The sequence below is a fragment of the Narcine bancroftii genome, chromosome 4, assembly GCF_036971445.1.
Source record: "Narcine bancroftii isolate sNarBan1 chromosome 4, sNarBan1.hap1, whole genome shotgun sequence".
NCBI classification, from domain to species: domain Eukaryota; kingdom Metazoa; phylum Chordata; class Chondrichthyes; order Torpediniformes; family Narcinidae; genus Narcine; species Narcine bancroftii.
Genome location: NC_091472.1, coordinates 85334720 through 85359486, shown reverse-complemented (window position 1 = coordinate 85359486; position 24767 = coordinate 85334720). Strand labels below are relative to the sequence as shown.

Here is a 24767-nt window from a genome sequence, read left to right as displayed (position 1 = left end):
GTTGCGACTACACGGCTGCGCTCAGACATCTCGCCGTCTCAGCCCACGAGTCTCAACTTTTTATTTTGCAGAAGAGGATCAAATCCTTTTTTGTAACCTGATGTTGAAGGCAGAGAATGAGTTGCTTTGATGCAGTAGTTGTCTGTTAACCTCTTTCTCTCTGCTTTATTATCTTTAAGATATTATTCCCCCCCCCACCCCCCCCCCCCCCTTCTCCGGAACGGTGCAGTTTTCTCATTTGCAAACCTCCCACCTTGTTCTTCAAAAATTTACGAAGTGGAGACGCGACCGAGTCCCGACCCCTCGAGCCCGGCTGAGCCCGACAGCAGCTCAACTCGGCCGGGTGCGAGCGAGAGCCGCGGGCGCCTCTCGTCGCCCAAGGGGCGGCGGGTCTGGAGAATGGCTCGCCTGGCCGCCGAGCTGCTTCTCCTACTGGGGCTCCTCGTCCTCACCATCCACATCACGGTGCTCAGGAGCATGCCCCTGGGGCCACAGGGAGGCAACAGCACGGCCGAAGACGGCATCGGGCAGGTAAGGAGGGGCGAGAAGGGAGCCTGATGAAGAGGGACGAAATCGACGCGGAGAAAGATCAAGGATTGGGGAGGGACTCGGGGACAGGGCGAGGAAGGAGCAGTGAGCTGGAATGAGGATATTTTCAACAAGAACTTCAGTCATCCTAAATTTAAAGCATGTTATGTCAATATTCATAGATGAACGGATCAGTATCATTTAATCTGTCCATTCAGTTCTGCGGATGGTCGGTCGTGCCCCCACTTCCCTTTGGTACATCGTGGTCACTCACGGAGCTTCCTCGCTGTGACTTGAGTTGACACTTCACCGGGCTCGGACCCGCACTGTTCAGTAGCAGAACGATCCGAGACTCCGGACAGGGGGGAGGGAAATGAGAAGCAGACACAGAGAGAGAGAGCTGGAATGAGAAGGGCAATGAAGATTGATTCAAGATTCCTTTATGGTCATTGTAATGGTGCAGGACCATCAGGTGGAGAGAAAGGAGACAAATAGAAAAGGTCGAGGGGCGTGTGGAGAGAGATGGACAAAGAGGGAAAAGACGGGAGAGAGAAACTGTTCAGACAAGAGTGGTGAGTGGCATAGAGAGGAGACGATGCAACCACGGACAGGGATTATTAGGAAATGATTCTGAGAGGGAAGAGGATAAATTAAGAAGGGGGAAAGACAGAATGATATAGACCAAATTTGAGGAATGGTGAGACTTGCGCACCAGAAGAGTCTGGAGAGAAGTATTGAGTAAATCTGTCAGTGCTTTGAAGAGGAATAGGATGTCATTTATGGTAATCCGAGCTCAATATTGAAATAGATATGCAGAACCTTCCTCAAACAAATCAACTCAAACTAACCCATGCTTGAAAGTGGCTGTGATCAGGATGAAAGTGTATGGAAACATGGTGGTGGCGAATATGCTTTAAGGGAGTTCTCAGATACTTGAAGAGCATTAATCATAAGGTAAAAATGATTCCATTTGGTAGTTATTAGCTAGTTATATTCACAGTTACATCATAGTGGGGTGAATATCAGAGTATTCTTCTCAGCTTTGAGTGAAATAAATTTATTTCAACACCCCTCCCCCTCTTCCATGCCACACTCAAATTCAAGCTTTGTGCTACCCAAACCTAAACTGGAACAGTCTGGGTATTGCCATGTCTAAGATTGTCATTCCACTGAAGATCCAACAGAATCCAAACGTTGAACTTGGCACTTGTTTGCTCCCAAGATCTGTCCACACATTTTGTACTGATGCAGTGAAAATACAATCAGGCTATGAGTTTGGAAGATGAGTGCTCATGAGGTTATTTACCCGTATAAGGCATCTAGTTTCATTGTAAATGTCATCCAATACAATTCAGAAAAAGGAATTTGACAACTGGTAAAATATCTCACTTAGCACAGTAGCAAATTTCCTACAAGCATGGGATAATGATACCTGAAACAACTAGCAGATCACATCAGATTTTGATCATTCAAGGTATAATTATAACAACAAACAAACTGGAACAGTGAAAAAATAGAATTGCCCTGCAGCAATCATTAAAAACACTGGGTATTTCAGAACAGTGCTTGGATTTCAAAAGTAATAAATATGCATGTAAGTATTTCAATCAAATAGTATAGGGACTAACGGTCATGCTCTTTTGTGGATGTTCTTAATTTTAGGTTTTAATTTAAATTCTGCATGGTGAATAAGGCCAAAAATCACAGTAATTGGAGCAGAAGATGTAGGAGTCACACAAACATCACGATAACATATATTGCCAAGAGGATTTCTATACGTTCAAGTAGAATATTTTATCATTGTGTGTTAATATTTGAAAGATTATGACTTGCATTTACCCCAAGGAAGTAAATGAAACAAAAACAGAACAAAGAAGTTTTACTTTCTCAATAACTTTATGCATTAAAAGTGGATTTTGTAGTGTGGCATTGTGCTGTTTAGAACCAGAAAGTGGCCAGGTTTATTTCCTGGGCTTTAAAATATTTGCCATTTGGAATACAAATAGGATCTCATGGATCTTAGATGGAGAATCTAACCACCTCCCTCTGCAAATGGATTCTCAACATCCTGACAGGGAGATTTCAGGCAGTCCAGATTGGAAACATCACCTCCAAGACCATTACACTGATAATGGGGGACTCCTCCAGGGCTGAATGCTCAGTTCAGTGCTATTCACTCTGCTGAACCACATTATGCAGCCAAACACAGCTCGAACCACATCATCAAGTTTGCTGACAACACAAAGTGGTGGGCTTATCAGTAAGAACAAGGAGGCAGCATACAGAGACCAAGTGCAGATACTAATGAACTTCTTTTCTTTGGCTTGGCTTCGCGGACGAAGATTTATGGAGGGGGTAAAAGTCCACGTCAGCTGCAGGCTCGTTTGTGGCTGACAAGTCCGATGCGGGACAGGCAGACACGGTTGCAGCGGCTGCAGGGGAAAATTGGTTGGTTGGGGTTGGGTGTTGGGTTTTTCCTCCTTTGCCTTTTGTCAGTGAGGCTAATGCAGAGCAAACAAACTGTATCTGAACATTAAAAAACAAAAGAGATGGATGTTGACTTCAGGAGGGCCCAGCGAGATCATGCTCCCCTGACCATTGACGGCTCCACTATTGAGGTCATCAAGAATATCAAGTTCCTCAGCATGCACCTGGCAGTGAATCCCACCTGGTCCCTTAACACCAGCTCCATAGCCAAGAAAGCCCAGCAGTGCCTCTATTTCCTGCAAAGGCTGAGGAAAGTCCATCTCCCATCCTTCCCCCGCCCCCCCCCCCCCCCCATCCTCAATACATTCTACAGAGGATGTATTGAGAGCATCCTGTGCAACTGTATCACTGCCTGGTTTGGAAGCTGTACCACCTCGGACCGCAAGACCCTGCAGAGGATAGTGAAGTCAATGGAAAAGACCTTTGGGGAACCTCTTCCTAGCATGAAGAACATATATAACATTCAATGCAGGTGGAAAGCAATGAACATTGTGAAAGACTCCACACATCCTGCATGTAAACTGTTCTCCCTTCTGCCATCTGGCAGGGGATACCACTCAGGCCCTTGCGTCCAGAGTAGGAAACAGATCTTCCTCCCAAACCATCAGGCACCTGAACTCCCAGCACAGATGTTGATAGTGTTCCGTGGACTTTCATTGAATATGTCTTAGTACTTTAATATGTAAAGTGTTAACAACTTTCCTAACTTATCTATGTAACTATGCGCATGGTCCTGGAGAAACACGATCTCATTCTACCATGCGAGCATGGTATGAACGATAATAAAGTTGACTTGACTTGACTTTATGGATGGTGGCAGTAATGAGGGGTGCAGAAAAAAAATTATTATCTTCTCACTCCTGAGTTCTGTCCAGTGACCTCTGCTGGTAAATGCATGTGTGAGTACTTCAGTGAAAGTATACAATGTTCTGCCCTCCATATTCCAACGAGTAATAAAAAGTCTGTTGGGCTTGCACATGAAGAATGCTCTGTGTAGCAAGATCTATGAAAATGTGTATTGGTTATACAGTACAGGGAAAAAATAAAGTGATGTTCTAGGATAAATGCAGTACTGAACCTTTATTTTAGATAAAAATGTTGCAATAGGACATCAATTCCAAGGGCATAATTCATATAGTATGATAATATCCTTGGTAAATCCCTACCAACATTCTTTGCATGCTATTGGGTGAGTTGTGTTGCGCTGCACACTTCAAGGGCACCCATAAATAATTGTGGGAAAGAAATCAAAAACACATAATTTAAAACAGAATTTTCTGTACTTTTATGAAAAGTATCTGATAGCAGACAATTCATTTGAAAAAGCAAATAACATTTCTATTTCTGTTTGTAAACTGATCTTAAAAATAAGGCAGGGTGAGCTTATCTTACTTATTCCGTATTCTTAACTTTCCCTTATGAAGTACGTCAGTGGTTTTATGCATGCATCTTATGGAGGTCCAAATACTTACTTGTGAAAATAACAGCAACATGCTCTTATTATTTTGTTCTTTTGTTTTCCTTTGTCACTATCTAATATCTGCGATCACGTTTTTAATTAAAACCATAGTTTTTAAGCATACAAATGATATTTAAAACAAGATGTAGCCTTAATTAACTGGTAAAAGAATCAGACTTTTCTTTGAGAATAAATACAACGTGGTTTATGAAAAAGGCTGATTTCTTCTGTTTGGTGTTCTTTTTACAAAAACTTGGAAAATTAGATAATAACATTTTCCATTTTGACACATTATATGCCCATTCAACTAGAGACAGCCCATTTAAGAGCATAAGATTTGAAATGCTTTAAATACTTCCTTTTAAATACTGTTTTTTAAAAGAAAAGCATGTCAGTATATTATGTATATAATGATCAGATGCATATTTTCGGCGAGGGATGCAAAAACCCAAATTAAAGTGACTGTGATTAATAGTTTTACACTGGCATTATCTCACGAATGCTTGTGGGAGTTTGATGATCAATTTGTGCACAGCATGTTTCCTGCAGTACAACGGAAACTACACCACAGAATGCTTCATTGGCTCTGGAGGACGTTGAGGTGGCCTCGGGACATGAATGTCGCCACAGAACTACCCTGTTTATTTTAACCTTAAGACATATATCTACTTTTTTCACTCTTCTCATCTATTTTTTTTTTCTCAATGTGTTTTGCTAAAGTTAGGTTACATTTTTGAACCATGAACATTTCTTCCTCACCTCCGCCCTCCCCCCGCCACCTCCTAACCCATCCACATTAATTTACCCACATTAAATTTTAATTTACTCCTCCCAGGATTTGAAGCTAGGGCAGTAATGTGACGTTGAGTTAAAATATCTTCTTGAATGCATGTTCAGGGATTGAGCAGGCTGCTCTTGTTATCTCTTAAGGTGTAAACTCTGTGCAAGGGCGAGATTTTTCACATTTGCGGGTGATCTTCCTGAAATGAATTCAATTGTTTATTATAACATGTAGAGAGGTACAATATAAAAAGTTTCATTTTGTGTGCATCCAGACAAATTAAGTCACAGCAGTGCAATAATGACAAATAAACAAGAATAATGTCCTAAGGAATAGTGTTACAGTCAATCAAAAGCATCATGTAAATATATGGGAAAATTACATTAAAAACACGTAAAGATGTAAAGAAAAACATGCAAAGGCGTCATCTTTTGCCATTTAAGTGTCCAATAACAGTAGGGTAGAAGCCGTCCTTGAATCCAGAGGTTCATGTATTCAACCACATATCCTAATGGAAGAGTGGAGGAGAGAGCATGATCAAGGTGGGATGAGTCCTTGAATATGGTGGTAACTCTCATGAGACAATGACTCATGGAATGCAATGACCTGAGCTGTGTGTACAACTCTGTGGATTTTGAGGTACCTCTCCAACAATATGTTATCACTAAAAATGTATAATTTGCTCAGCTCTTGATGAATTGAACACTTTGCAGCAAAAGCTATTCAGTGATGATGAGTAAAGCACATTTTACACTTTTAGTTGGAACAATTTGTGATAAAAGTAATTGCACTTATATTACATCTTCCATGATCCACAGCCCAAATTACTTTCAAATGAAATACTTCTGAAATGCAGGATTTTGTCATTTTGCAATTTTTCCTCTACTTTCACTGTGATTGTTTCAAAAGTTCTGCTAATGAGAGTTTTTTGGTACCTCAAGTTCTCAAAAGTTGCAATATAAATTCAAACCTTAAGATAAAGTTACTTTCTTGTTACTTAAGTATTAGTGGCACCAAAATAAATGAGCAGGCTTGAGGACAGACGATCTAAAGCTTGTTCAAAGAGGTGGTTTTTAAAGATAATGCAGGAGATATAACATTTCAATTGCTGCTTTGATTTAGTTCATTCCAGACCAGAGCCCTGGGACTTCAGTGAAGCTCATTATCATGCCACATAGAGAATTTAATCTTCTGGCCATAGGGAGCACTGTAAATGAATCTGATATTCTCTTGAGAAATAATAATATACCGTCAACATTATTCTGTAATTTGGTGTAGATTTACATAACATTTGTGAATTAGAACTGCATCCTGTGATATTAATTAGCATATCTCACAAGTATCTGCACCAAGTAGAGAGTTAAGGAACAGGGAAATCAGGTTACAAGATGGTGAGACTAGCACTTGGAATATTAAGCACATTTATGGTCACCCAGCAAAAGGAAAGGGAGAGCAGAAAGATTCACAAGAACATTTCTGGGACTGGGAGGCTTGAATTATAATGAGAGGCTAGAACTTTTCTCCCTGGAGTGCAAGAGGCTCAAGAGGCTGGGAAACCTTTTATAAAATCATTGATAAGGTCATAAACAGTTTCCCTGGGGTAAGGGAATCTAAAATAAGAGGGTATTGATTGAAGACAAGGAAGGGAAAGTTTGAAAATAGATCTGAGAGGCAGCACTTCATGGGTATATAGAACAAGTTGTCAGAAGGAGCTGGGCTGAAGAACCTGCTTGTTTCCTTCTGTAGTACTCTATGACATAAGATAAATCTGGAGATGCATGCTTTGGGTAATACAGGTATGCACTCTTCCAAAATCACCTTGTGCATGCAACCCAACTAAACCATCAACCTGAAATACCAAGGCTTCATTGAGCTTTTGTGATGCTGGCCAGAGACCAGGGATTATTCACTGTCCACAATACAGATAATACAGTTCTGCAATTGATATCAGAATTGTACATTTCCTGGAATGATTGCTTTAGATTAATAATCTCGCAGTTTGGAAAAATAAATCCAAATCCAATGTGTTCAGTTTTAATTCTGGTCACCTCACTACAGGAAGGATGTGGATGCTATAGAGATGGTGAAGAGGAGATTTACAAGGATGCTGCCTGGATTGAAGAGCATGCCTTATGAAGATAATTTGAGTGAACTTGGTCTTTTCTCCACAGAGGAAAAGGGGAAAACTGATAGAAGTCTATAAAATGATGAAATACATTAATAAAATGGATAGCCAGAGGCGATCCCCAGTGCTGAAATGGCTAACATAAGGGGGCATAGTTTTCAGGTGCTTGGGAGTAAGTACAAGGGAGATACAGGAGGCAAGTTTTTCACATAGAGAGTGGTGGGTGTATGGAACATGCTGCCGGCAAAGGTGATGGAGGTAAGTACAGTAGAATATTTTAAGAAACTATTAGATAGGAATAGGAGACTGAGAAAAATAGAGGGTTAAGCAGGAGAGAAATTCTAGACAAAATAGGTTATTAAGTTGGCACAACACTGGGCCAAGGGCCTGTACTGTGCTGTAGATTTCTATGTTCAAAAATATCTTATAAATCAATGCAATCCTCTCTCTGCTCAATCCTTATGCTTAGAAGACATCTAGAGCAAAGGGAAAATAGCGGAAAAAAGACATATTTAACGTGTGTTGAAATGATCTCTTGTGGAAATGATGTCACGTCACATTCTAATTAGTGGATCTGGTCTTTTCTTCTTTGAAGGTTTATTTTGACAAAATGTTCAAAGTTTAAACTCACATCAGGGAACAATAATATAATTAATAAAGCAGAAAATTCTGGATGAATCTCAGACTGTGGAATGATAATTCCTATGTGGCTATTTAGAAGTTGAGAGCTATTTTCCTGAGTTACCAAGTCAGGAGTGAGCTGAGAGAAAATGCCAAGAAATCATTTACATCGTCACAGAGATATGTGGCAGAGCAACATCTCCTTCAGCCTGCTGAGTGTGCTGGCCAAACCACCCATTATTCCATTAATCCTATCCTAATCTATGTTACTCTCCTTACACTGGCCACCAAATTCCACCACCCTCCTAAACACCAGGGTGTAGTGGCTGCCAACGGCAGCACTAATGAAATGAAGCACGCCCACACAACAGGAGGGTGAACCAGTAAATGAACTTTATTTGAATCTCTCACGCTGCTTTAAGGGGATAACCCACTTCCTGTCTGGGGCGCACTGGTCTAAGGGAGTGACGTCGGCGTGTTGTGGAGTCACTGCCTGCCCAGTGATGCACAACCAGGAAATGGTGGCATACCTTAGGCAGCGTGTGTCGCCAAACGCAGGCCTCTCCTGAGAAGGGAAGGGGGGGCCCACGCCATCTTGTACCAACTGACTGGGGCAGCGATTCGGCCCATCTAGCTGAGCGGTCGCTCATTCCACTACAAGGGGCAATTTATACTGGCCAATTAACTGACCAATCCACCCCTTTTTTTTTGGGTGGTGGTGTGGGTGGAAATCAGAGCACCCAAGGGAAATCCCATCCCATCATAGACATCATAGAGAGAAGGTACAAACATTGTAGTGGAGATCAGGACTGAGCCAGTTTACTACAGCTGAATTCTGCCACTTGCATCTTGCAACCCACAAATGCTTATGTAGAATCTTCAAAAATTATGGGAAGAAATCCATTCTGCCCATTGAGAATGTGCTGCAATTTTCTTCAATTTTTTAGTAATTTTAAGCAGATATTAACAGTTAATTTTGTTAAAAACCATGAACAATAATGATCTTCCTCTTCCGATCTGAGCCTGCACATCCAATACTCCAACTATTGTTAAAAAAAAATGTAATAGCAATTTATTTGTGGAAAAAACTTTGGATATCCCACTCTGGACCATTGCCTGCATAGTGAAGAATGGAAAAGCCAATCCAACCACCCCCCCCCCCCACACTCCCACCACGCCCCTCCCCTCCCATACTCCTTCACCTACACACAGCCCACTTCAGTGAACCTGACAGATTTTCCTTGCATTTATTTCAATGCTGAGCAGACACAAACATCCGCTCAGTGATCTCTGTGTGCTGGAGAACCTCAGCAGGTCACGCAGCATCTATAGGAAGCAAAGGAATATAGCCAGTGTTTTGTGCCTGAGCTCTTCATCAAGCTATAAGCAGAAAGCAGGCAGGTGCCTGAATAAAAAGTTGGGGGGAGGAGGGAAGGAGCATGGACGGGAGCACAGGCCAACAGGCAAGAGGTCATGTGCAGCTAAAAGTGGGAGGGTAGAAGAGAAAAAAGGTGAGGTGACGAGGGGTAGCTCTCTGAATGGAGAGGGAAGGGGATGGGGAGCTGGAGGAAAGGAGACCAGAGATGATAGATAGATAGATAGAGAGAGACAGGGAGAGGCCTAATGGAAAATGGAGGTCAATGTTTGGAGAGTGCCCAAGTGGGATATTGGGTGTTATTCCTCCAGTTTGCGGGTGGCCTTGGTTTGGCAGTGCATGAGGCCATGGACAGACATGTCATTGTGGGAATGGGGTGCGGAGTTGAAATGGTTGGCCACTGGGAGGTCCCTGTTATTGCAGCGGACAAAGTAAAGTTGCTTAATAAAACAATCTCCCAGTCTGCCTCCAGTCTCTCCGATATAGAGGAGGCCACCATGGGAGGAGTGAATGCCATAGATGACCCCTACAGACTCACAAACAAAGTGTGGTTTCGCTTGGAAGACTGTTTGGATACTCAAACGGTGGCGTGGCTCAAATGTACCATTTCCTATGGACACAGGGATTGGTGCTGAGGGGGTGATTAGTGAGTGGTCAAGGGAGTCACACAGGGAGTAGTCCTTGCAGGGAGGGGCAAGATGTGACTGATGGTGGGATCATATTGTAGGTGGCAGAAATTGCAGAGGGCATATGCTATTGCCATTAGTTTGTTGTGTTGAATGAGTTACACAGTATCAACTATCCATTTTCACTCTCCTCTTTAAAATTTGTCTCATTGTGCACAAGAGGCAGCTGAATTGTTGGTGACATCTACTGTTAGTGACCAAAGAGTTCTACTTACCCAAGATCAGGATAAGGCAATAGCCCAAACCTTCATGAATGTATCTTGATATAATTCTTTAAATGCATGTTCACCATGTTACCTTTCTCATTCAGTCGTACAACATTCTTATTAGACACACATTGACTTTCCATGCAGTAACTATTACTTTATGTCCCATAACACAGGGACACTATAGCCGATCTCTAGGATCTAAGCATTTTGCTTTATTTTGACAAGGCAAGATAATTTCCTGTGGTGTTCAGGAGTAAGCAATTAAAACTGTCATGAAGCAAGCACGTGTCCTTCAAGCAAATTAGGTTTAAAATTGTAAATAGACTTGACATCGCAAAAGTGATAGTGTTTCTGGTGACAGGAATCTGCAGAAGTAGTAAATATACCAAAGACTCTGAGGGAAGAATTGCAATTAAGTGTTCAGGAATGTTAGAAGATGGAACAGTGCAACCCTCAATGTTGTGCCAACTTGTATAAACCAACTCCATGTTCAATCGAACCCTTCCCAATCTCACAGTACATAACTTGAAAAGTTGATCTGGACAACACCTGAAAGTCCAATGTTTATTGCCCTATCTTTACTAAGAATACCACCACATGATGTTTCTCCCACAGGTCATATGACTTGTGGGGGAAACATCAGGTGGGGGTATTCCCTTTGTCTTTCTTGGTGGTAGATGCTATGAGTGCATAAGTGCTGGTGAGGCAACTGAAGGAAGTAACTGCATTGAGTTTCGTAGAAACTGCAAATCGTATGCTGGCAGTAGAGGAAATGAATGTTTAGAGTGGTGGATAGCGTATCATTCATGCAGGCTGCCTTGTTCTGGCAGGTAAAACACATGCAAAAAATGCTGGAGGAACTCAGCTGGTCTTGCAGCATCCATAGGAACTGAAGATATATGACTTACCTTTTGGGCCTGAGCCTTTCTTCACAGCAAGTTGTTCTGGCCGGTGTCAAGTTGTTTGAAATTGGAACTGCACTCATCCAAGGAAGTATCAAGCCCCAGGCTTAAAACTTGTAGAAAGCAGAAAGCCTTGGGACATGTGGAGGCTCAGGAAGAATTTTGAATGCATTGTGGAAAGACCAGGGGAGGTCAGACTCTACTGAAGAACCAAGATGATTGGTTTCCATGTGTTGTACCATTCTATGATTCTGAGATTAATTTTTTCAAAGTAATTCAGGTACTGGCTTTATAAAGAGAAAACAAATAAGAATTTGAAACTTGTTTGTTTATGGAGATTTTTAAGGAAGAAACAGTAGGGGTGGTTTTTGGGGAATAACACACAAAAGTGCTGGAGTAAGTCAGCAGGCCCTGTGGCATCCCTGGAAATCAGTCGGGCAGCCAGTGTTTCGTGCCTTAGCCCTTCATTAGAAATGGACTATTCTTGGACTGATTCCATGAAAAATTGCATCAACTCAGGCGACAATCTAGCCTTGTTCTGTACTGCAGTTATTGTAAATACGGGTACTGTACTTCTGTTGAGAGAAGTGATCATAGAAATTCAATGTTATCATTCTTGTTCCCCAATGTGAAATGTTAGTCCTCTTTAAGCTAAACGCTAACTTTAACCTATTCCTGCTCCAGGCATTGACAAATGAGAAATCTTTTCTTCTAACAACAACTCCAAAGCTTGAATTTATGTTTTTTTTTTAAATTTCGGAACTTTAAAAACATTTTTTAAATCCTACTATTTGCACTCTGGTAATAATTATCTAATTTGCTTTCATATATTTTTTCAGGTTTCCCTGCAAACTGAATGGTACGTGTTTTGTTTCAGGTCGTTCTGAACCTATCATTAATAATGTGCCTGTATATGGCCTCGATATGCATGCCCCAAGATCTTTACAGCTATTAAAGTAACAATCACTGTGGTCAGGCAATTTGCAGAAACAAAATCAGAATTTATTATCATGAAATTTGTTGATGTTCGGCAGCATCACCAGTGCAAACACTCCCACACAGCAATGTGATAATTATATGATCTGTTTAAAGTCATGGAGCCATACAGTATGGAAAGGTTCGTATAGACAGGGGAATTAAGGGTTATGGGGAGAAGGCAGGGGCAGGGTACTGATAGTGGAAGATCAGCCATGATCTAAATGAATGGCAGTGCTGGCTCGATGGGCTGAATGGCCTACTCCAGCACATATTGTCAATTGAAAGATCAATTGAAACAGAATCTTCAGCTTCCATGCTGATGAGATTGTCCATAGAAACATTTGGTTTATATCCCTACAAGCCTTTCCTATTCTAAATATCTATTGAAATGTTTCTTTATATGTACTAATTGGATCTGTCTCTGGAAGCTCATTTCATGTACCCAGCACCCTCTGTGCGGAAAAAGTTTCCCCTCAGATCATTTTTTAATATGGTGAAAATTATTAATGTTAGGTACAGATTAGTTCAATATAACTTATTGCATCAATTATACTTAACTCCTAAAAAAAATTTAAAAATTGAATCCAATATTATCAGATCTATGTTTTAGATGTGGCCAGGAAGTTGGTTTGATTTGGCGTTCTACTTGGATGTGTCCTAGAGTAAAATCTTTTTGTTCAGAGTAAGAATTTTTTTGGAGAAAATGTTAGGTGTTAAACTCCCACAGGACCCGATGTTATTTTTGTTGGGTAATATTAATGTGGTTAGACCAAAATTAAGGTTAATTATGTATCAAATTGAATTTGCTTTAGCTCTTTCTAGGAAGTGCATAGCTATTACTTGGAAACCAGATACAGATTTAGGGATGGAGACATGGCATGCTGAATTGCATACTTCCACTTGAGAAAATAACATAATTTACGTAATAAGTATTTTTTTTTTCAAAAATATGGACCCCATACATACAACACAATGGTTTGAAAATTTGACGGACTCTCTAAAAGGCCATCCTGTTGGTAACCCCCAGTTCCATTATATTAGTATTGAGATTCTTGTTTGCTTTCTCCCAACTCTTTTTTTCTTTCTTTGATATATTTTGTGGGGGTGGATGGAAGGGAGGGATGGGGGGGTGTTTTATATATGTATACCATGTGTATTTCTTTTTCTCTTTAGCTTTATTGAATATGTATACATGGATGTGGTTTTAAAATTCTTAAATTAAATATTTTTAAATATCCTCTTTTAAAAATCTTTCCCCTCTCACTTTAAACCTATGCCCCCTAGTTTTGTACTCTGCTCCCTCATCTACTCCCCTCATGATTTTACAAACTCCTATAAGGACACCCCTATACTGCAGGGAAAAAGGTTCCAGCCTATCCAACTTCTCCTTATAACTCAAGCCTTCAAGTCCTGGTAATATCCTCTTGAATCTTTTCTGTGCTTTTTACAGTTTAATGACATCCTTCCAATAGATGGGTGACCAGAACTGCCCCAAAATACTCCAAATGTGACCTTATCTTGATAAGGGACATTGATCATGTGAATTGTTAGAGGCTTTTTAACAGGACTTGTTCAGTTGTTACATGATGTCCTCTTTTTACTCAATGCCCTTACTGAGTTCCAAGTGTCTTCTTCACTGCCCTGTTTATCCATGTCACCACTATCAAAGAACTATATACCTATACCCTTCATTTTCACTGTTCTACAACACTCTCCAGGGCTCTGCCATTTACTTTGTAAGTCCTTCCCTGCTTTGACTTGCCATAAAGCATTTCCTCAAACTTGACTAAGTTAAATTCCATCTGCCATTCTGCAACCCATTTTTTCAGTTGAGCAAGCTCCCATTGTTATCCCAGATAGTCTTCTTTTCTGTCCACTATTAAACATCAACTTTGGTGTCATCTGCAAACTTATTAGCCATGTTTACTACATTGTCAAGAGGACAAACTACATTAGGCCCATCACTGATCCTGTGGAACATCACTAATCGCAGGCCTGAAATCCAAGAAGCAACCCTCAACAATTACCTTCTGCCTCCTACTACCACCAATTGAATTTTGAATGCAATTTGGCTGGTTCATCCTGGATCCCACATGATCTGTCCTTCTGAACTAGCCTACCATGCAGGATCTTGCCAAAGGCCCTGCTAAAACACATCTAGAGAATGTCCTGACCTCATTTAGTGATGTCCATTGGAAGATCCATATTGGCCAGGCCATTTGGATCATTTCCCTGTTCTTATGGTGGAAATCTCATCATTAAGTGGCAATCAAAGTGAGATGTTATTGGCGATTAAGCAATGGTGGAGAAATGTATTAGATTCAATAATATCAGATTCAACTGATTATCGCCTACTAGAAAGTGTGCGTGTGAATGTACATTGCATGAGAACAATGGGATGAAAAAATAGGTGGGGTTTAGTAAGTTTTCAGATGATACAAAAATTGGTGGAGTTGTAAACAGTATAGAGGCTATCAAAAATACAGGCAGAATTTAATGTGGACAATTCCATGTGGATTATTGTGTTCAATTCTGGTCACCTCATTACAGGAAAGATGTGGCTGGTGTAGAGAGGGGGCAGAGGAGATTTACAAGTATGTTGTTTGGATTTGAGTCCATGGCATATGAAGATAGGTGGAGTGAACTTGGTCTTTTCTCTTTGGAGGAATGGAGGATGAGACTGACCTGATAAAGATGTTCAAAATGACAAGTGACATTGATCATGTGGATTGCTAGAGACTTAACAGGGCGAAAATGGCTAATAGCAGTGGGCATAGTTTTAAGGTGTTTGGGATTAACTACTAAGGGGATGTAAGAGATAGGTTCTTCATACAGAGGGCGGTGGGTGCATGGAAAGCACTGCTGGCAATGATAGTGGAGGCAAACACAATAGGGTCTTTTAAGAGAAATAGAGGGTTATAGGGTAGGGAAACTTCAGGCAGTAGGTAGAGAACGTTATTATGTCGGCACAGTACTGTGGCCCAAAGGCTCTCTACAGTGCTGTAGATTTCTATGAAAATTAGAAGAAAATTAATGACAGGCATCTTAATGCGCTTTTATGAAATAAAGAGGATGTTTCAGATGTCCTGGAATGGAAGGCCTCATTGCTGGGAACAGATATGGTAGAGGAACTCAGAGAAAGGGATTGTGTCCTTCCAAGAGACAGAATCAGAAATTCATTGTCATGAACAAGTCGTGAAATTTGTTGTTGGCACCAGCGTCATAGAGCAAACATTCATATTATAACCATCTTACATCACTATAAAAAATAAAAATAACAATAATAATGCACGAAAAGTAAGGCCGTGTTTTTGGTTCATTGATTATTCAGGAATCTGATGGCAGCGGGAAAGAAGCTGGCCTTGTGCCGCTGAGTACTCGGCTTTGGGTTCCTGTATCTTTCTCCCGATGGTAGCAGAGAGAAGAGGGCATGGCCTGGGTGGTGGGGGTCTGAGGCTAGAAGTTGCATTTTTAAGACAACACCTCATGTAGATGTTCTCGATGGAGTGAACTCTGGTGCCTGTGATGTCGCAGGCCGAGTTAACAATCCTCTGGCGTTTAATCTTGTCCTGAGAGATGGCAACTCCATACCAGGCAGTGATGCAACCAGCCAGAATGCTCTCCATGGTACACCTGGAGAAGTTTTTGAGTTTTCAGTGACATACCGAATCTCCTCAGACACCTCACAAAATATAGCTGCTGGTGAGCCTTCTTTGTGATTGCATCAACATGAAGGCTCCAGGACAGATCATTGGGCATGTTGACAGCCACTGGGCCCTCAATGAGGAAAGGTTCATGTTCCTCTGACTTCCTTCTGAAGTCCAGGATCATCTCCTTGGTTTTGCTGATGTTGAGTGCAAGGTTATTATCATTACACCATTCAATGAGCTGATCTATATCCCTCCTGTATGCTTACTTATTGGCATTTGTGATTCTGCCAACAACTGTGGTGTAATCGGTAAACTTGTTGATAGCACTGGAATTGTGCCTGGCCACACAGTCATGGGTGTATAATGAGTAGAGCAGTGGGTGCTACTCAGTCGAGAAGGATGGAAAGAGATGTAATTCAGGTAGCTGTGTTACCATTTACTTGCTGATTTCCCATTTAGCTTTATGCTGCATAGTGAAGCTTTGCAACTCTGATTTCTCAATGCACCATCATTAATTCTGTGCCCTCTTTTTCTGATGACAGGCTGCCAGTTAGTGACTTGCACGTCAATTCTCAAACTAAATCTGGTTTGTGCTAAGTCATTGGGAAGTCCATGTTTCATGGGGTCATTGAGGACTTCCTCAGGAGTGGGACAGATCACATAGCAGCCTCTACAAGCACAGCAGTCTCTCATACACATGGCTAGCAGATTTAAAATGGAAACCTAATGATACATTTACTTGTAGACATGGGGGTGGAAAGCTTATTAACTCTCAGTTTACAAGTCTACAATTCCATTCCAAAAGATATCAATAAGTACTTTCCCCTCACTTCCTGCATCCTGCATTATGATACTTGAAAATACCTTACATCTTGATGCCCTGAAACTCATTCACATACAAATTTCTAAAGACCGGTTTGCAACAACCTCTTCCATTAATTTCACATTATTGCTACACTGATAAAAAAGGTATTCTGGTTTTAAAGGATGTGTAGATAGGGTAAAACAAAAATGGGTAAGAGGAAGTTCATATAAGAGATGTATAGGCAATTTCTGCCAGTAGTGAATCTGTCTGCCTTGCAGCAGACAAAAAGGAATTTCATGCAATAGGACACTGTTTTATTACTATATCAACGAATTGAATATTGAATGCAAAGCATAAATGCCAGCAAGGAGTAATTGAATGGCATAGCCTGATTCTGTGCTGAATTTAAGTATCCAGTGTGTGTGTGGTTTTGCTTATCATGTGTGTGGATCCCATACTCTTCAATTCAAAGTAATATTGTTTAGTACAAGCAACTTGAAGTCGGAATATAGCCCCTATGGACGATTGCCACAAATGTTAGAATGTTTGCCTGCCAGTGAAAGTAAGAATAAGGGGTTGGAGCACATGAGCACGTGGCTGAGCAGTTGGTACAGGAGGGATGGTTTCACAGTTATAAACAATTGGGAACTCTTCTGGGGCAGAGATTAGCAGGACAAGAGAGACAAGTTACACCTGAATGCAAGGTACACCCAATGTGAAGAGATGTAGTTGAGGAGGGGATGGTATTGCAATTTTAGGCAAAGAAGTTATCGCTGTAGTCTTTAGAGAGGAATATTGCTGAAGAACTGTCATGTGAAGCAGTGTGGGTGGAAATCAGGAACTGAAAAGAAGTTGTCACCTTAATGAGTGCACATGAAAGGCCACCAGTCACCGGAGTGAGAGGATCAGTTGTGTAGAGGGATTGCAGAGGTCGGTAAAAATAGCAAAACTGGTAATGTGGGTGTTGTCAGTCACATCAAATGTGTGGTAGCTGGAAGAATATCAGTTTCAGATTTCAGATTTATTGTAAGAGTCACATCAGACCCTGAAATTCTTTTTCCTGTGAGGGAGACAGAATTGCTATTTATTGGAAGTGCAAAAAAAATTGTACACAACGTACACACATAAACATTTTTTTAAATGTAAGCAAACTGTGTAATACAGAAAGGAAAACAAAATCAAAGTGCAAAAGTAAAAGTCCTTAAATGAGTCCTTGATTGAGTTTATTGTTGAGGAGTCTGATGGTGAAGGGGTAGCAGCTGTTCCTGAACCTGGTAGTGCGAGTCTTGTGCCACCAGTACCTCTTTCCTGATGGCAGCAATGAGAACAGAGTGTGTGCTGGGTGGCATGGATCCTTGATGGTTGCTGCTGCTCTCTGACGGCAGCGTTCCCTGTAGATTTTCTCGATGGCGGGGAAGGTTTTGCCTGTGATATCTTGGGTTATATCCACTACCTTTTGCAGTGTTTATGCTCAGGGGTATGGGTGTCCTTATACCAAACCATGGTGCAGCCAGTCAGCACACTTTACGCCACACATCTGTTGAAGATTGCCAAGGTTTCTGATGTCATACAAAAATCTCTGCAGACTCCTGAGGAAGTAGAGGTGCTGACATCCTTTCTTCACAATGCTATTGTTATGTTGCGTCTAGGAAAGATCCTCTGAGATAGTGTCTCCCAAGAACTCAAATTTGCTCACCCTTTTCATGACTGATCCCCAATGAGCACTGGATCATATACCTCTGGTTTTCCCATCCTGAAGTCAACTTTCAGTGACATTAAGTAAGGTTGTTGTTGATGTACCATTCAACCTAATTTTCAATCTCCCTCCTATATGGTGACTCATTGCCTCCATTGTATACAACCCACTATCGTGGTATCTTCAGCGAATTTGTTGACGGTGTTGTCATACCAAGCCACACAGTCATAGGTTTAAAGTGAGTAGAGCAGGGGGCTAAAAATGAGAATAAGGTTTGGTTGTGGGGTGAGGAAGTCTGGGATGATCATGTGACCAAAAATGGGGAAAACTGAAATCTGAGTTTCATAGCATAAGAATATAAAGCATTGGAACTGAAGTGGGCCTTATGTCCTGTCAAATCCATGGTTAATCTGGCCTGTTCCCCATATGCCCCAAGTTCTCCTATTCTTGACAAATCTATCCGTGCATCTTAAACAAATACAATGACACAGCCTCCTATTGCTTCCATAGGCAGAGAATTGCAGAGATTCACTACCCTCTGAAAAAAACCATTTCTCCTCATCTCTGATTTGCATCCACTCCCCCAAATCATGAGGCTATATGTCTTAGTTTTCGTGATACCGTCAGTGGAAACAACCTCCCTGCTTCTATTTCTGATATTATTTTATTTATCTCTGTAAGATAACCCCTCATCCTTCTGAATTCCTTTGAATATAGTCACAGACCACCCAATCTCTCCTCATAAACTAACACCTAATTTCTGGAATCAATCTGGTGAACCTCTGTGCAGCATCTCCAAAGTCAATATATCTCCTCTCAAGTAAGGAGACTAGAACTGCACACAATACTCCAGGTTCAGCCTCACCAGTACCCTGGACAATTAGAACAGAACCTCCCTCCTCTTAAAATCAATCCCTCTAGCAATCTCATTTCCTTTCCTGATTACCTTCTGTACCTTTAAACTAACTTTTTGTAATACATGTACCAGAACTCCCAGATCCCTCTGCAAGTTGCAATTTCTCACAATTTATGATCTATTATTTCTCTTTTCAAAGTAGATGATTTCACATTTACTGATGTCGTACTCCATCCATATCTTTCTGCAGATTCTCTGTCCTCTACACATTTTGTTTTTCCACTTAGTTTAGTGTCATAAGCAAACTTGGATACACGACTCTTGGTCCCCTCCTCCAAATTATTTATGTATATGGTGAACAAATGTCTGCCCAGCTCCGATCCCTGCCACATTCCACCCACCACCAATTGTCCACCAGAGAAAAGCCCATTTATTCCAACACATTGCCTTCTATTTGTTAATCAATCCTCTGATCATGCGAATACAATACCCCCAATTCCCTGCATCATTATTTTATGCAGTAGTCTTTTAGGAGGCATCTTATCAAATACTTTCTGGAAATCTGTATATCATACCCATTTGTTCCCCTCTATCCACTGCACTCTTTCTATCCCTAAAGAACATGTCCTGCTAAATCTTCCTTAATGAAAGCTTCAAACATTTTCCCAAATAGGAATGTTGAGGTAATGGACTGAGAGTTACCTGCTTTTTGTCCACTTCTTTATTTTTGAACTGTTGAGTTACATTTGTTATCTTCCAATCAGTCAGGATGTGAACAGAGTCCAGAGAATTTTGGTGTATTACTTCAAATGCATCTGCTATAATTTCTCCATTTCTTTCAGAACCCTGGATGCATTCCATCAGGACCAGGGGACTTATCTGCTTTTCAGCCCATTAGTTTGCGTAACTACCACCTCTTTAGTGATGGTGATTGTTTCGCAATCCTCACCAACCATCACTTGCTTAACATCAATTATTAGCATATTACTTGGGCCTTCCACTGTAGAGACTGATACAAAAGATTCATTTTGGGTCTCGGCCATTTCCACATTGCTCATTATTAATTCCACTTTCTCAGTTTACTTTAGAGACCTTTTTCTGTCTATATTTTATTAAAACTTTTGCTGTCCACTTTTATATTCTGTGCTAAATTACTTATAATTTTCTTTCCCTCCTTTGTTGCTTTATTTTTTCTTTGTTTATTTTTCATTTTTCTAAGTCTCTCAGTTTCCCAATACTCTTCGCCACTTTATAAGCACAAACTTTTAATTTGGTGCCTTCCTGTATTTCCTTATTTATCCATTGATGGCTATTCCTACCCACACTCTCTTTCTCTTTAACTGGAATATATTTTTATCTTCTATGAAAATCCACTGTCCAACCAGATAGTCTTGCTCCCAATCTACGTTTGCCAACTCCTTCCTCATCCCATTGTGATCTCATTTGTTTTGGCATAAAACATTTGTTTAGGATCTTGCATTCTCACCCTTTATCTATTAGAAATTCAACCATACAGTGGTCTCTCTGGGAAGATCCCCAATTCTGATCAGTAATTCTATGGCTCTCATTACATAGGACCAGATCTAAGATAGAACACACCCCTTGTAGGTTTTGTTACATGCTCTGCTGGCATCAAGGAAAGCTGCCTCAGGACCTTCGTGATGCCATCATCATCATCCTGTACAAAAACAAAGGCGAGAAATCAGACTGCTCAAACTACAGGGGAATCACGCTGCTCTCCATTGCAAGCAAAATCTTTGCTAGGATTCTCCTAAATAGAATAATACCTAGTGTCGCCGAAAATGTTCTCCCAGAATCATAGTGCGGCTTTCGTGCAAACAGAGGAACTACTGACATGGTCTTTGCCCTCAGACAGCTCCAAGAAAAGTGCAGAGAACAAAACAAAGGACTCTACATTACCTTTGTTGACCTCACCAAAGCCTTCGACACCTTGAGTAGGAAAGGGCTTTGGCAAATACTAGAGTGCCTCGGATGCCCCCCAAAGTTCCTCAACATGGTTATCCAACTGCACGAAAAACAACATGGTCGGGTCAGATACAGCAATGAGCTCTCTGAACCCTTCTCCATTAACAATGGCGTGAAGCAAGGCTGCGTTCTCGCACCAACCCTCTTTTCAATCTTCTTCAGCATGATGCTGAAACAAGCCATGAAAGACCTCAACAATGAAGACGTTGTTTACATCCGGTACCGCACGGATGGCAGTCTCTTCAATCTGAGGCGCCTGCAAGCTCACACCAAAACACAAGAGCAACTTGTCCATGAACTACTCTTTGCAGATGATGCTGCTTTAGTTGCCCATTTAGAGCCAGCTCTTCAGCGCTTGACGTCCTGTTTTGCGGAAACTGCCAAAATGTTTGGCCTGGAAGTCAGCCTGAAGAAAACTGAGGTCCTCCATCAGCCAGCTCCCCACCATGACTACCAGCCCCCCCCCACATCTCCATCGGGCACACAAAACTCAAAACGGTCAACCAGTTTACCTATCTCGGCTGCCCCATTTCATCGGATGCAAGGATTGACAACGAGATAGACAACAGACTCGCCAAGGCAAATAGCGCCTTTGGAAGACTACACAAAAGAGTCTGGAAAAACAACCAACAGAAAAATCTCACAAAGATTAGCGTATACAGAGCCATTGTCATACCCACACTCCTGTTCAGCTCCGAATCATGGGTCCTTTACCGGCATCACCTACGGCTCCTAGAACGCTTCCACCAGCGTTGTCTCCGCTCCATCCTCAACATTCATTGGAGCGACTTCATCTCCAACATCGAAGTACTCGAGATGGCAGAGGCCGACAGCATCGAATCCATACTGCTGAAGATCAAACTGCGCTGGGTAGGTCACGTCTCCAGAATGGAGGACCATCGCCTTCCCAAGATCGTGTTATATGGTGAGCTCTCCACTGGCCACCGAGACAGAGGCGCACCAAAGAAGAGGTACAAGCACTGCCTAAAAAAAGCTCTTGGTGCCTGCCACATTGACCATCGCCAGTGGGCTGATATCGCCTCAAACCGTGCATCTTGGCACCTCACAGTTCGGCGGGCAACAACCTCCTTTGAAGAAGACCGCAGAGCCCACCTCACTGTCAAAATACAAAGGAGGAAAAACCCAACACCCAACCCCAACCAACCAATTTTCCCTTGCAACCGCTGCAACCATGTCTGCCTGTCCCGCATCGGACTTGTCAGCCACAAACGAGCCTGCAGCTGACGTGGACATTACCCCTCCATAAATCTTTGTCTGCGAAGCCAAGCCAAAGAAAAAATTCAAGAAATTTATCATGCATTCTATGAATATTTACCCAAGGTTGCCTCAACTGATTTGACCAAGCAGTAGGTAAGTTAAAATATCCCTATGCCAGCTGCTGTTCTCTTGTTGTATTGCTGTCAATGCTTTCATCAGTAAGTGTGTAGAAGATTGCATGACCAGAAAGATGATGAAGGTATTCCCTGTCAGAAACCATAGATGAACCAGGAAGTGGATTCACTACTGAGGGCCAAGTCAGTGGTATTCAAGTCAGAAGACCTGGCCTTTGAAAAAGAATTAAGATCTTTGCAATGCAATCACTGAAGCAAAGAGAGTCACGCGATATTACAGATATTTCTAATGTCTCCCTACAACAGGCTACAGTTCCCATTTGTTTCAAGAAGGCTTCCATCAATGGGCTGAAATGACTGTTGACCAGGGGCTCTGACATCCACCATCATGAAGTGCTTTAAGAGGCTGCTTCGGTTCAACTTGCCTTCTGGCCAAAGAGATCCATGGTAGATGCCAACCCTTTTGCTTGCAACTCAGCCCTAGAACACCTAGATGCCAAGTACACCTATGCCAGACTACTGTTCTATAGACTATAGCTCTTGCTTCATTAACATAGATCCTTCAAACTCATTCCCAAACTTCAGCACCTCCCTCTACAGCTGGATTCTTGATTTCTTGTCCAAATGAACACAACCTCCTCCACAACCACACTCAACACTAATGCTCCTCAAGGATGTATCTTCAGTTCCCTCTGTGCCACCTCTATACCCATGAATGTACAACTAAATATTGTTCCAATTCCATCTTCAAATTTGTCGACGACCCCACAGTAGTGGGCCGGGTATCCAAAAATGATGAGGCAGAATACTGGAAAGAGGTTGAAAGTCTAGTAGCACAGAGACAGATAATAACCTCTCTCCCTCAACGTGAATAAGATGAAAGAGATGATCAATGAGTTCAGGAGAGGGGGCGGAGACCACACCCTGTCCACTTTTATAGTGCTGAAGTCAAATGAGAAGAAGAACTCCAGTGACTTGATCTAGGACCAACATGCTGACACAAGGGTCAATAAAGAGTTACAGCACCTTGACTGAGGTAGTTCAGCATGTAACCCCATCCCCCATCCCCTGTCTCTCAATAGCTTCTACAGGTGCACCATCAAAAGCAGACTTGTTGATGTAGTCAAAGACATGGGGAGAGGAGAGATCCTTGAAAGGGTTTGAAATTGATGAAGACAATTTTATTAGCAGGACGTTACTAAACCATGAGCCAGTGATGATCAGAAATGTGATGAGGCTCGGGCAGGGACGTTTTGAGTGATCACAAGTTTGCCAGGCGTGCAATGAGGATGCTCACCAGGTGTAAATTAATGTATCTTCTAAATGAGCAAAAGGTGTGGTAACACTGAGGGAGGAACCAAATCATATCCATTTAATAAATGTTGAATACTTATTGCAGGACTATGAACTAGTAGCACTTACATCAACAGTGAAGAAGTGTCTTGAAAGGCTGGTGATGAAGCAGATCAGCTCCTGTCTGAGCAGTGACATGGATCCATTCTAGTTCACCATCATAGAAACAGGTCTACAGCAGATGCCATCTCATTGGCTCTACGCAAAGCCCTGGAACACCTAGACAGTAAAGATGTATACATCGGGATGCTCTTTATCAACTACAGTTCAGCATTTAACACCATCACCCTCTCAAAGCTGATCAGCAAACTCCAAGGCCTGAGAGTTAACATTCGACTGTATAACTAGATCATAGATTTCCTCATCTCCAGACCACAGCCAGTGAGGATTGGTAAGAACCTCTCCACAATCTCCATCAATACCAGATCACCACAGGTCTTGTTCTTGGTCCCCCGCTCTACTCACTTTACACCTGTGTCTCTAGCTCAGTATGGCAATAACACCTTCGATAAATTTGCTGACAATACCACGGAAGTGGGTTGTATTAAGGATGGAGATTGAAAACTTGGCTGAATGGTGCACCAACAACAACCTTGCACACAATGTCACCAAAACTAAGGAACTGATGGTTGACTTCAGGAAAAGGAAGTCAGATGTATACAATCCAGTGATCATTGGGGGATCAGAGGTGGAGAGAGTGAGCAAATTTAGGTTCTTGTGAGTCACAATCTCAGAGGATCTTCCTGCACCCAACACACCAATGGCCTCATGAAGAAAGCACGTCAGGGGCTCAACTTCCTTGTGATTTTGTGGAGGTTTGGTATGACACCAGAAACACTAGCAAATTTCTACCGAAGTGTGGTGGAAAGTGTGCATCATGGTCTGGTATGGGGACACCAATACCCTTATGCTTAAAGC

At 41.7% G+C, this 24767-nt stretch overlaps 1 protein-coding gene across 1 annotated transcript in view; it reads left to right on the top strand.

Annotated features, from left to right (window-relative positions):
• Window positions 1–301: 301 nt before the first annotated feature.
• ism1 (isthmin 1) overlaps window positions 302–24767 on the top strand; it is a 103210-nt gene continuing 78744 nt past the window's right edge. The window contains exon 1 of the mRNA XM_069931841.1: window positions 302–531. Within this exon, the coding sequence (XP_069787942.1) occupies window positions 400–531 (132 nt within the window). The 5' untranslated portion in view covers window positions 302–399. The remainder of the gene's footprint in view (window positions 532–24767) is intronic.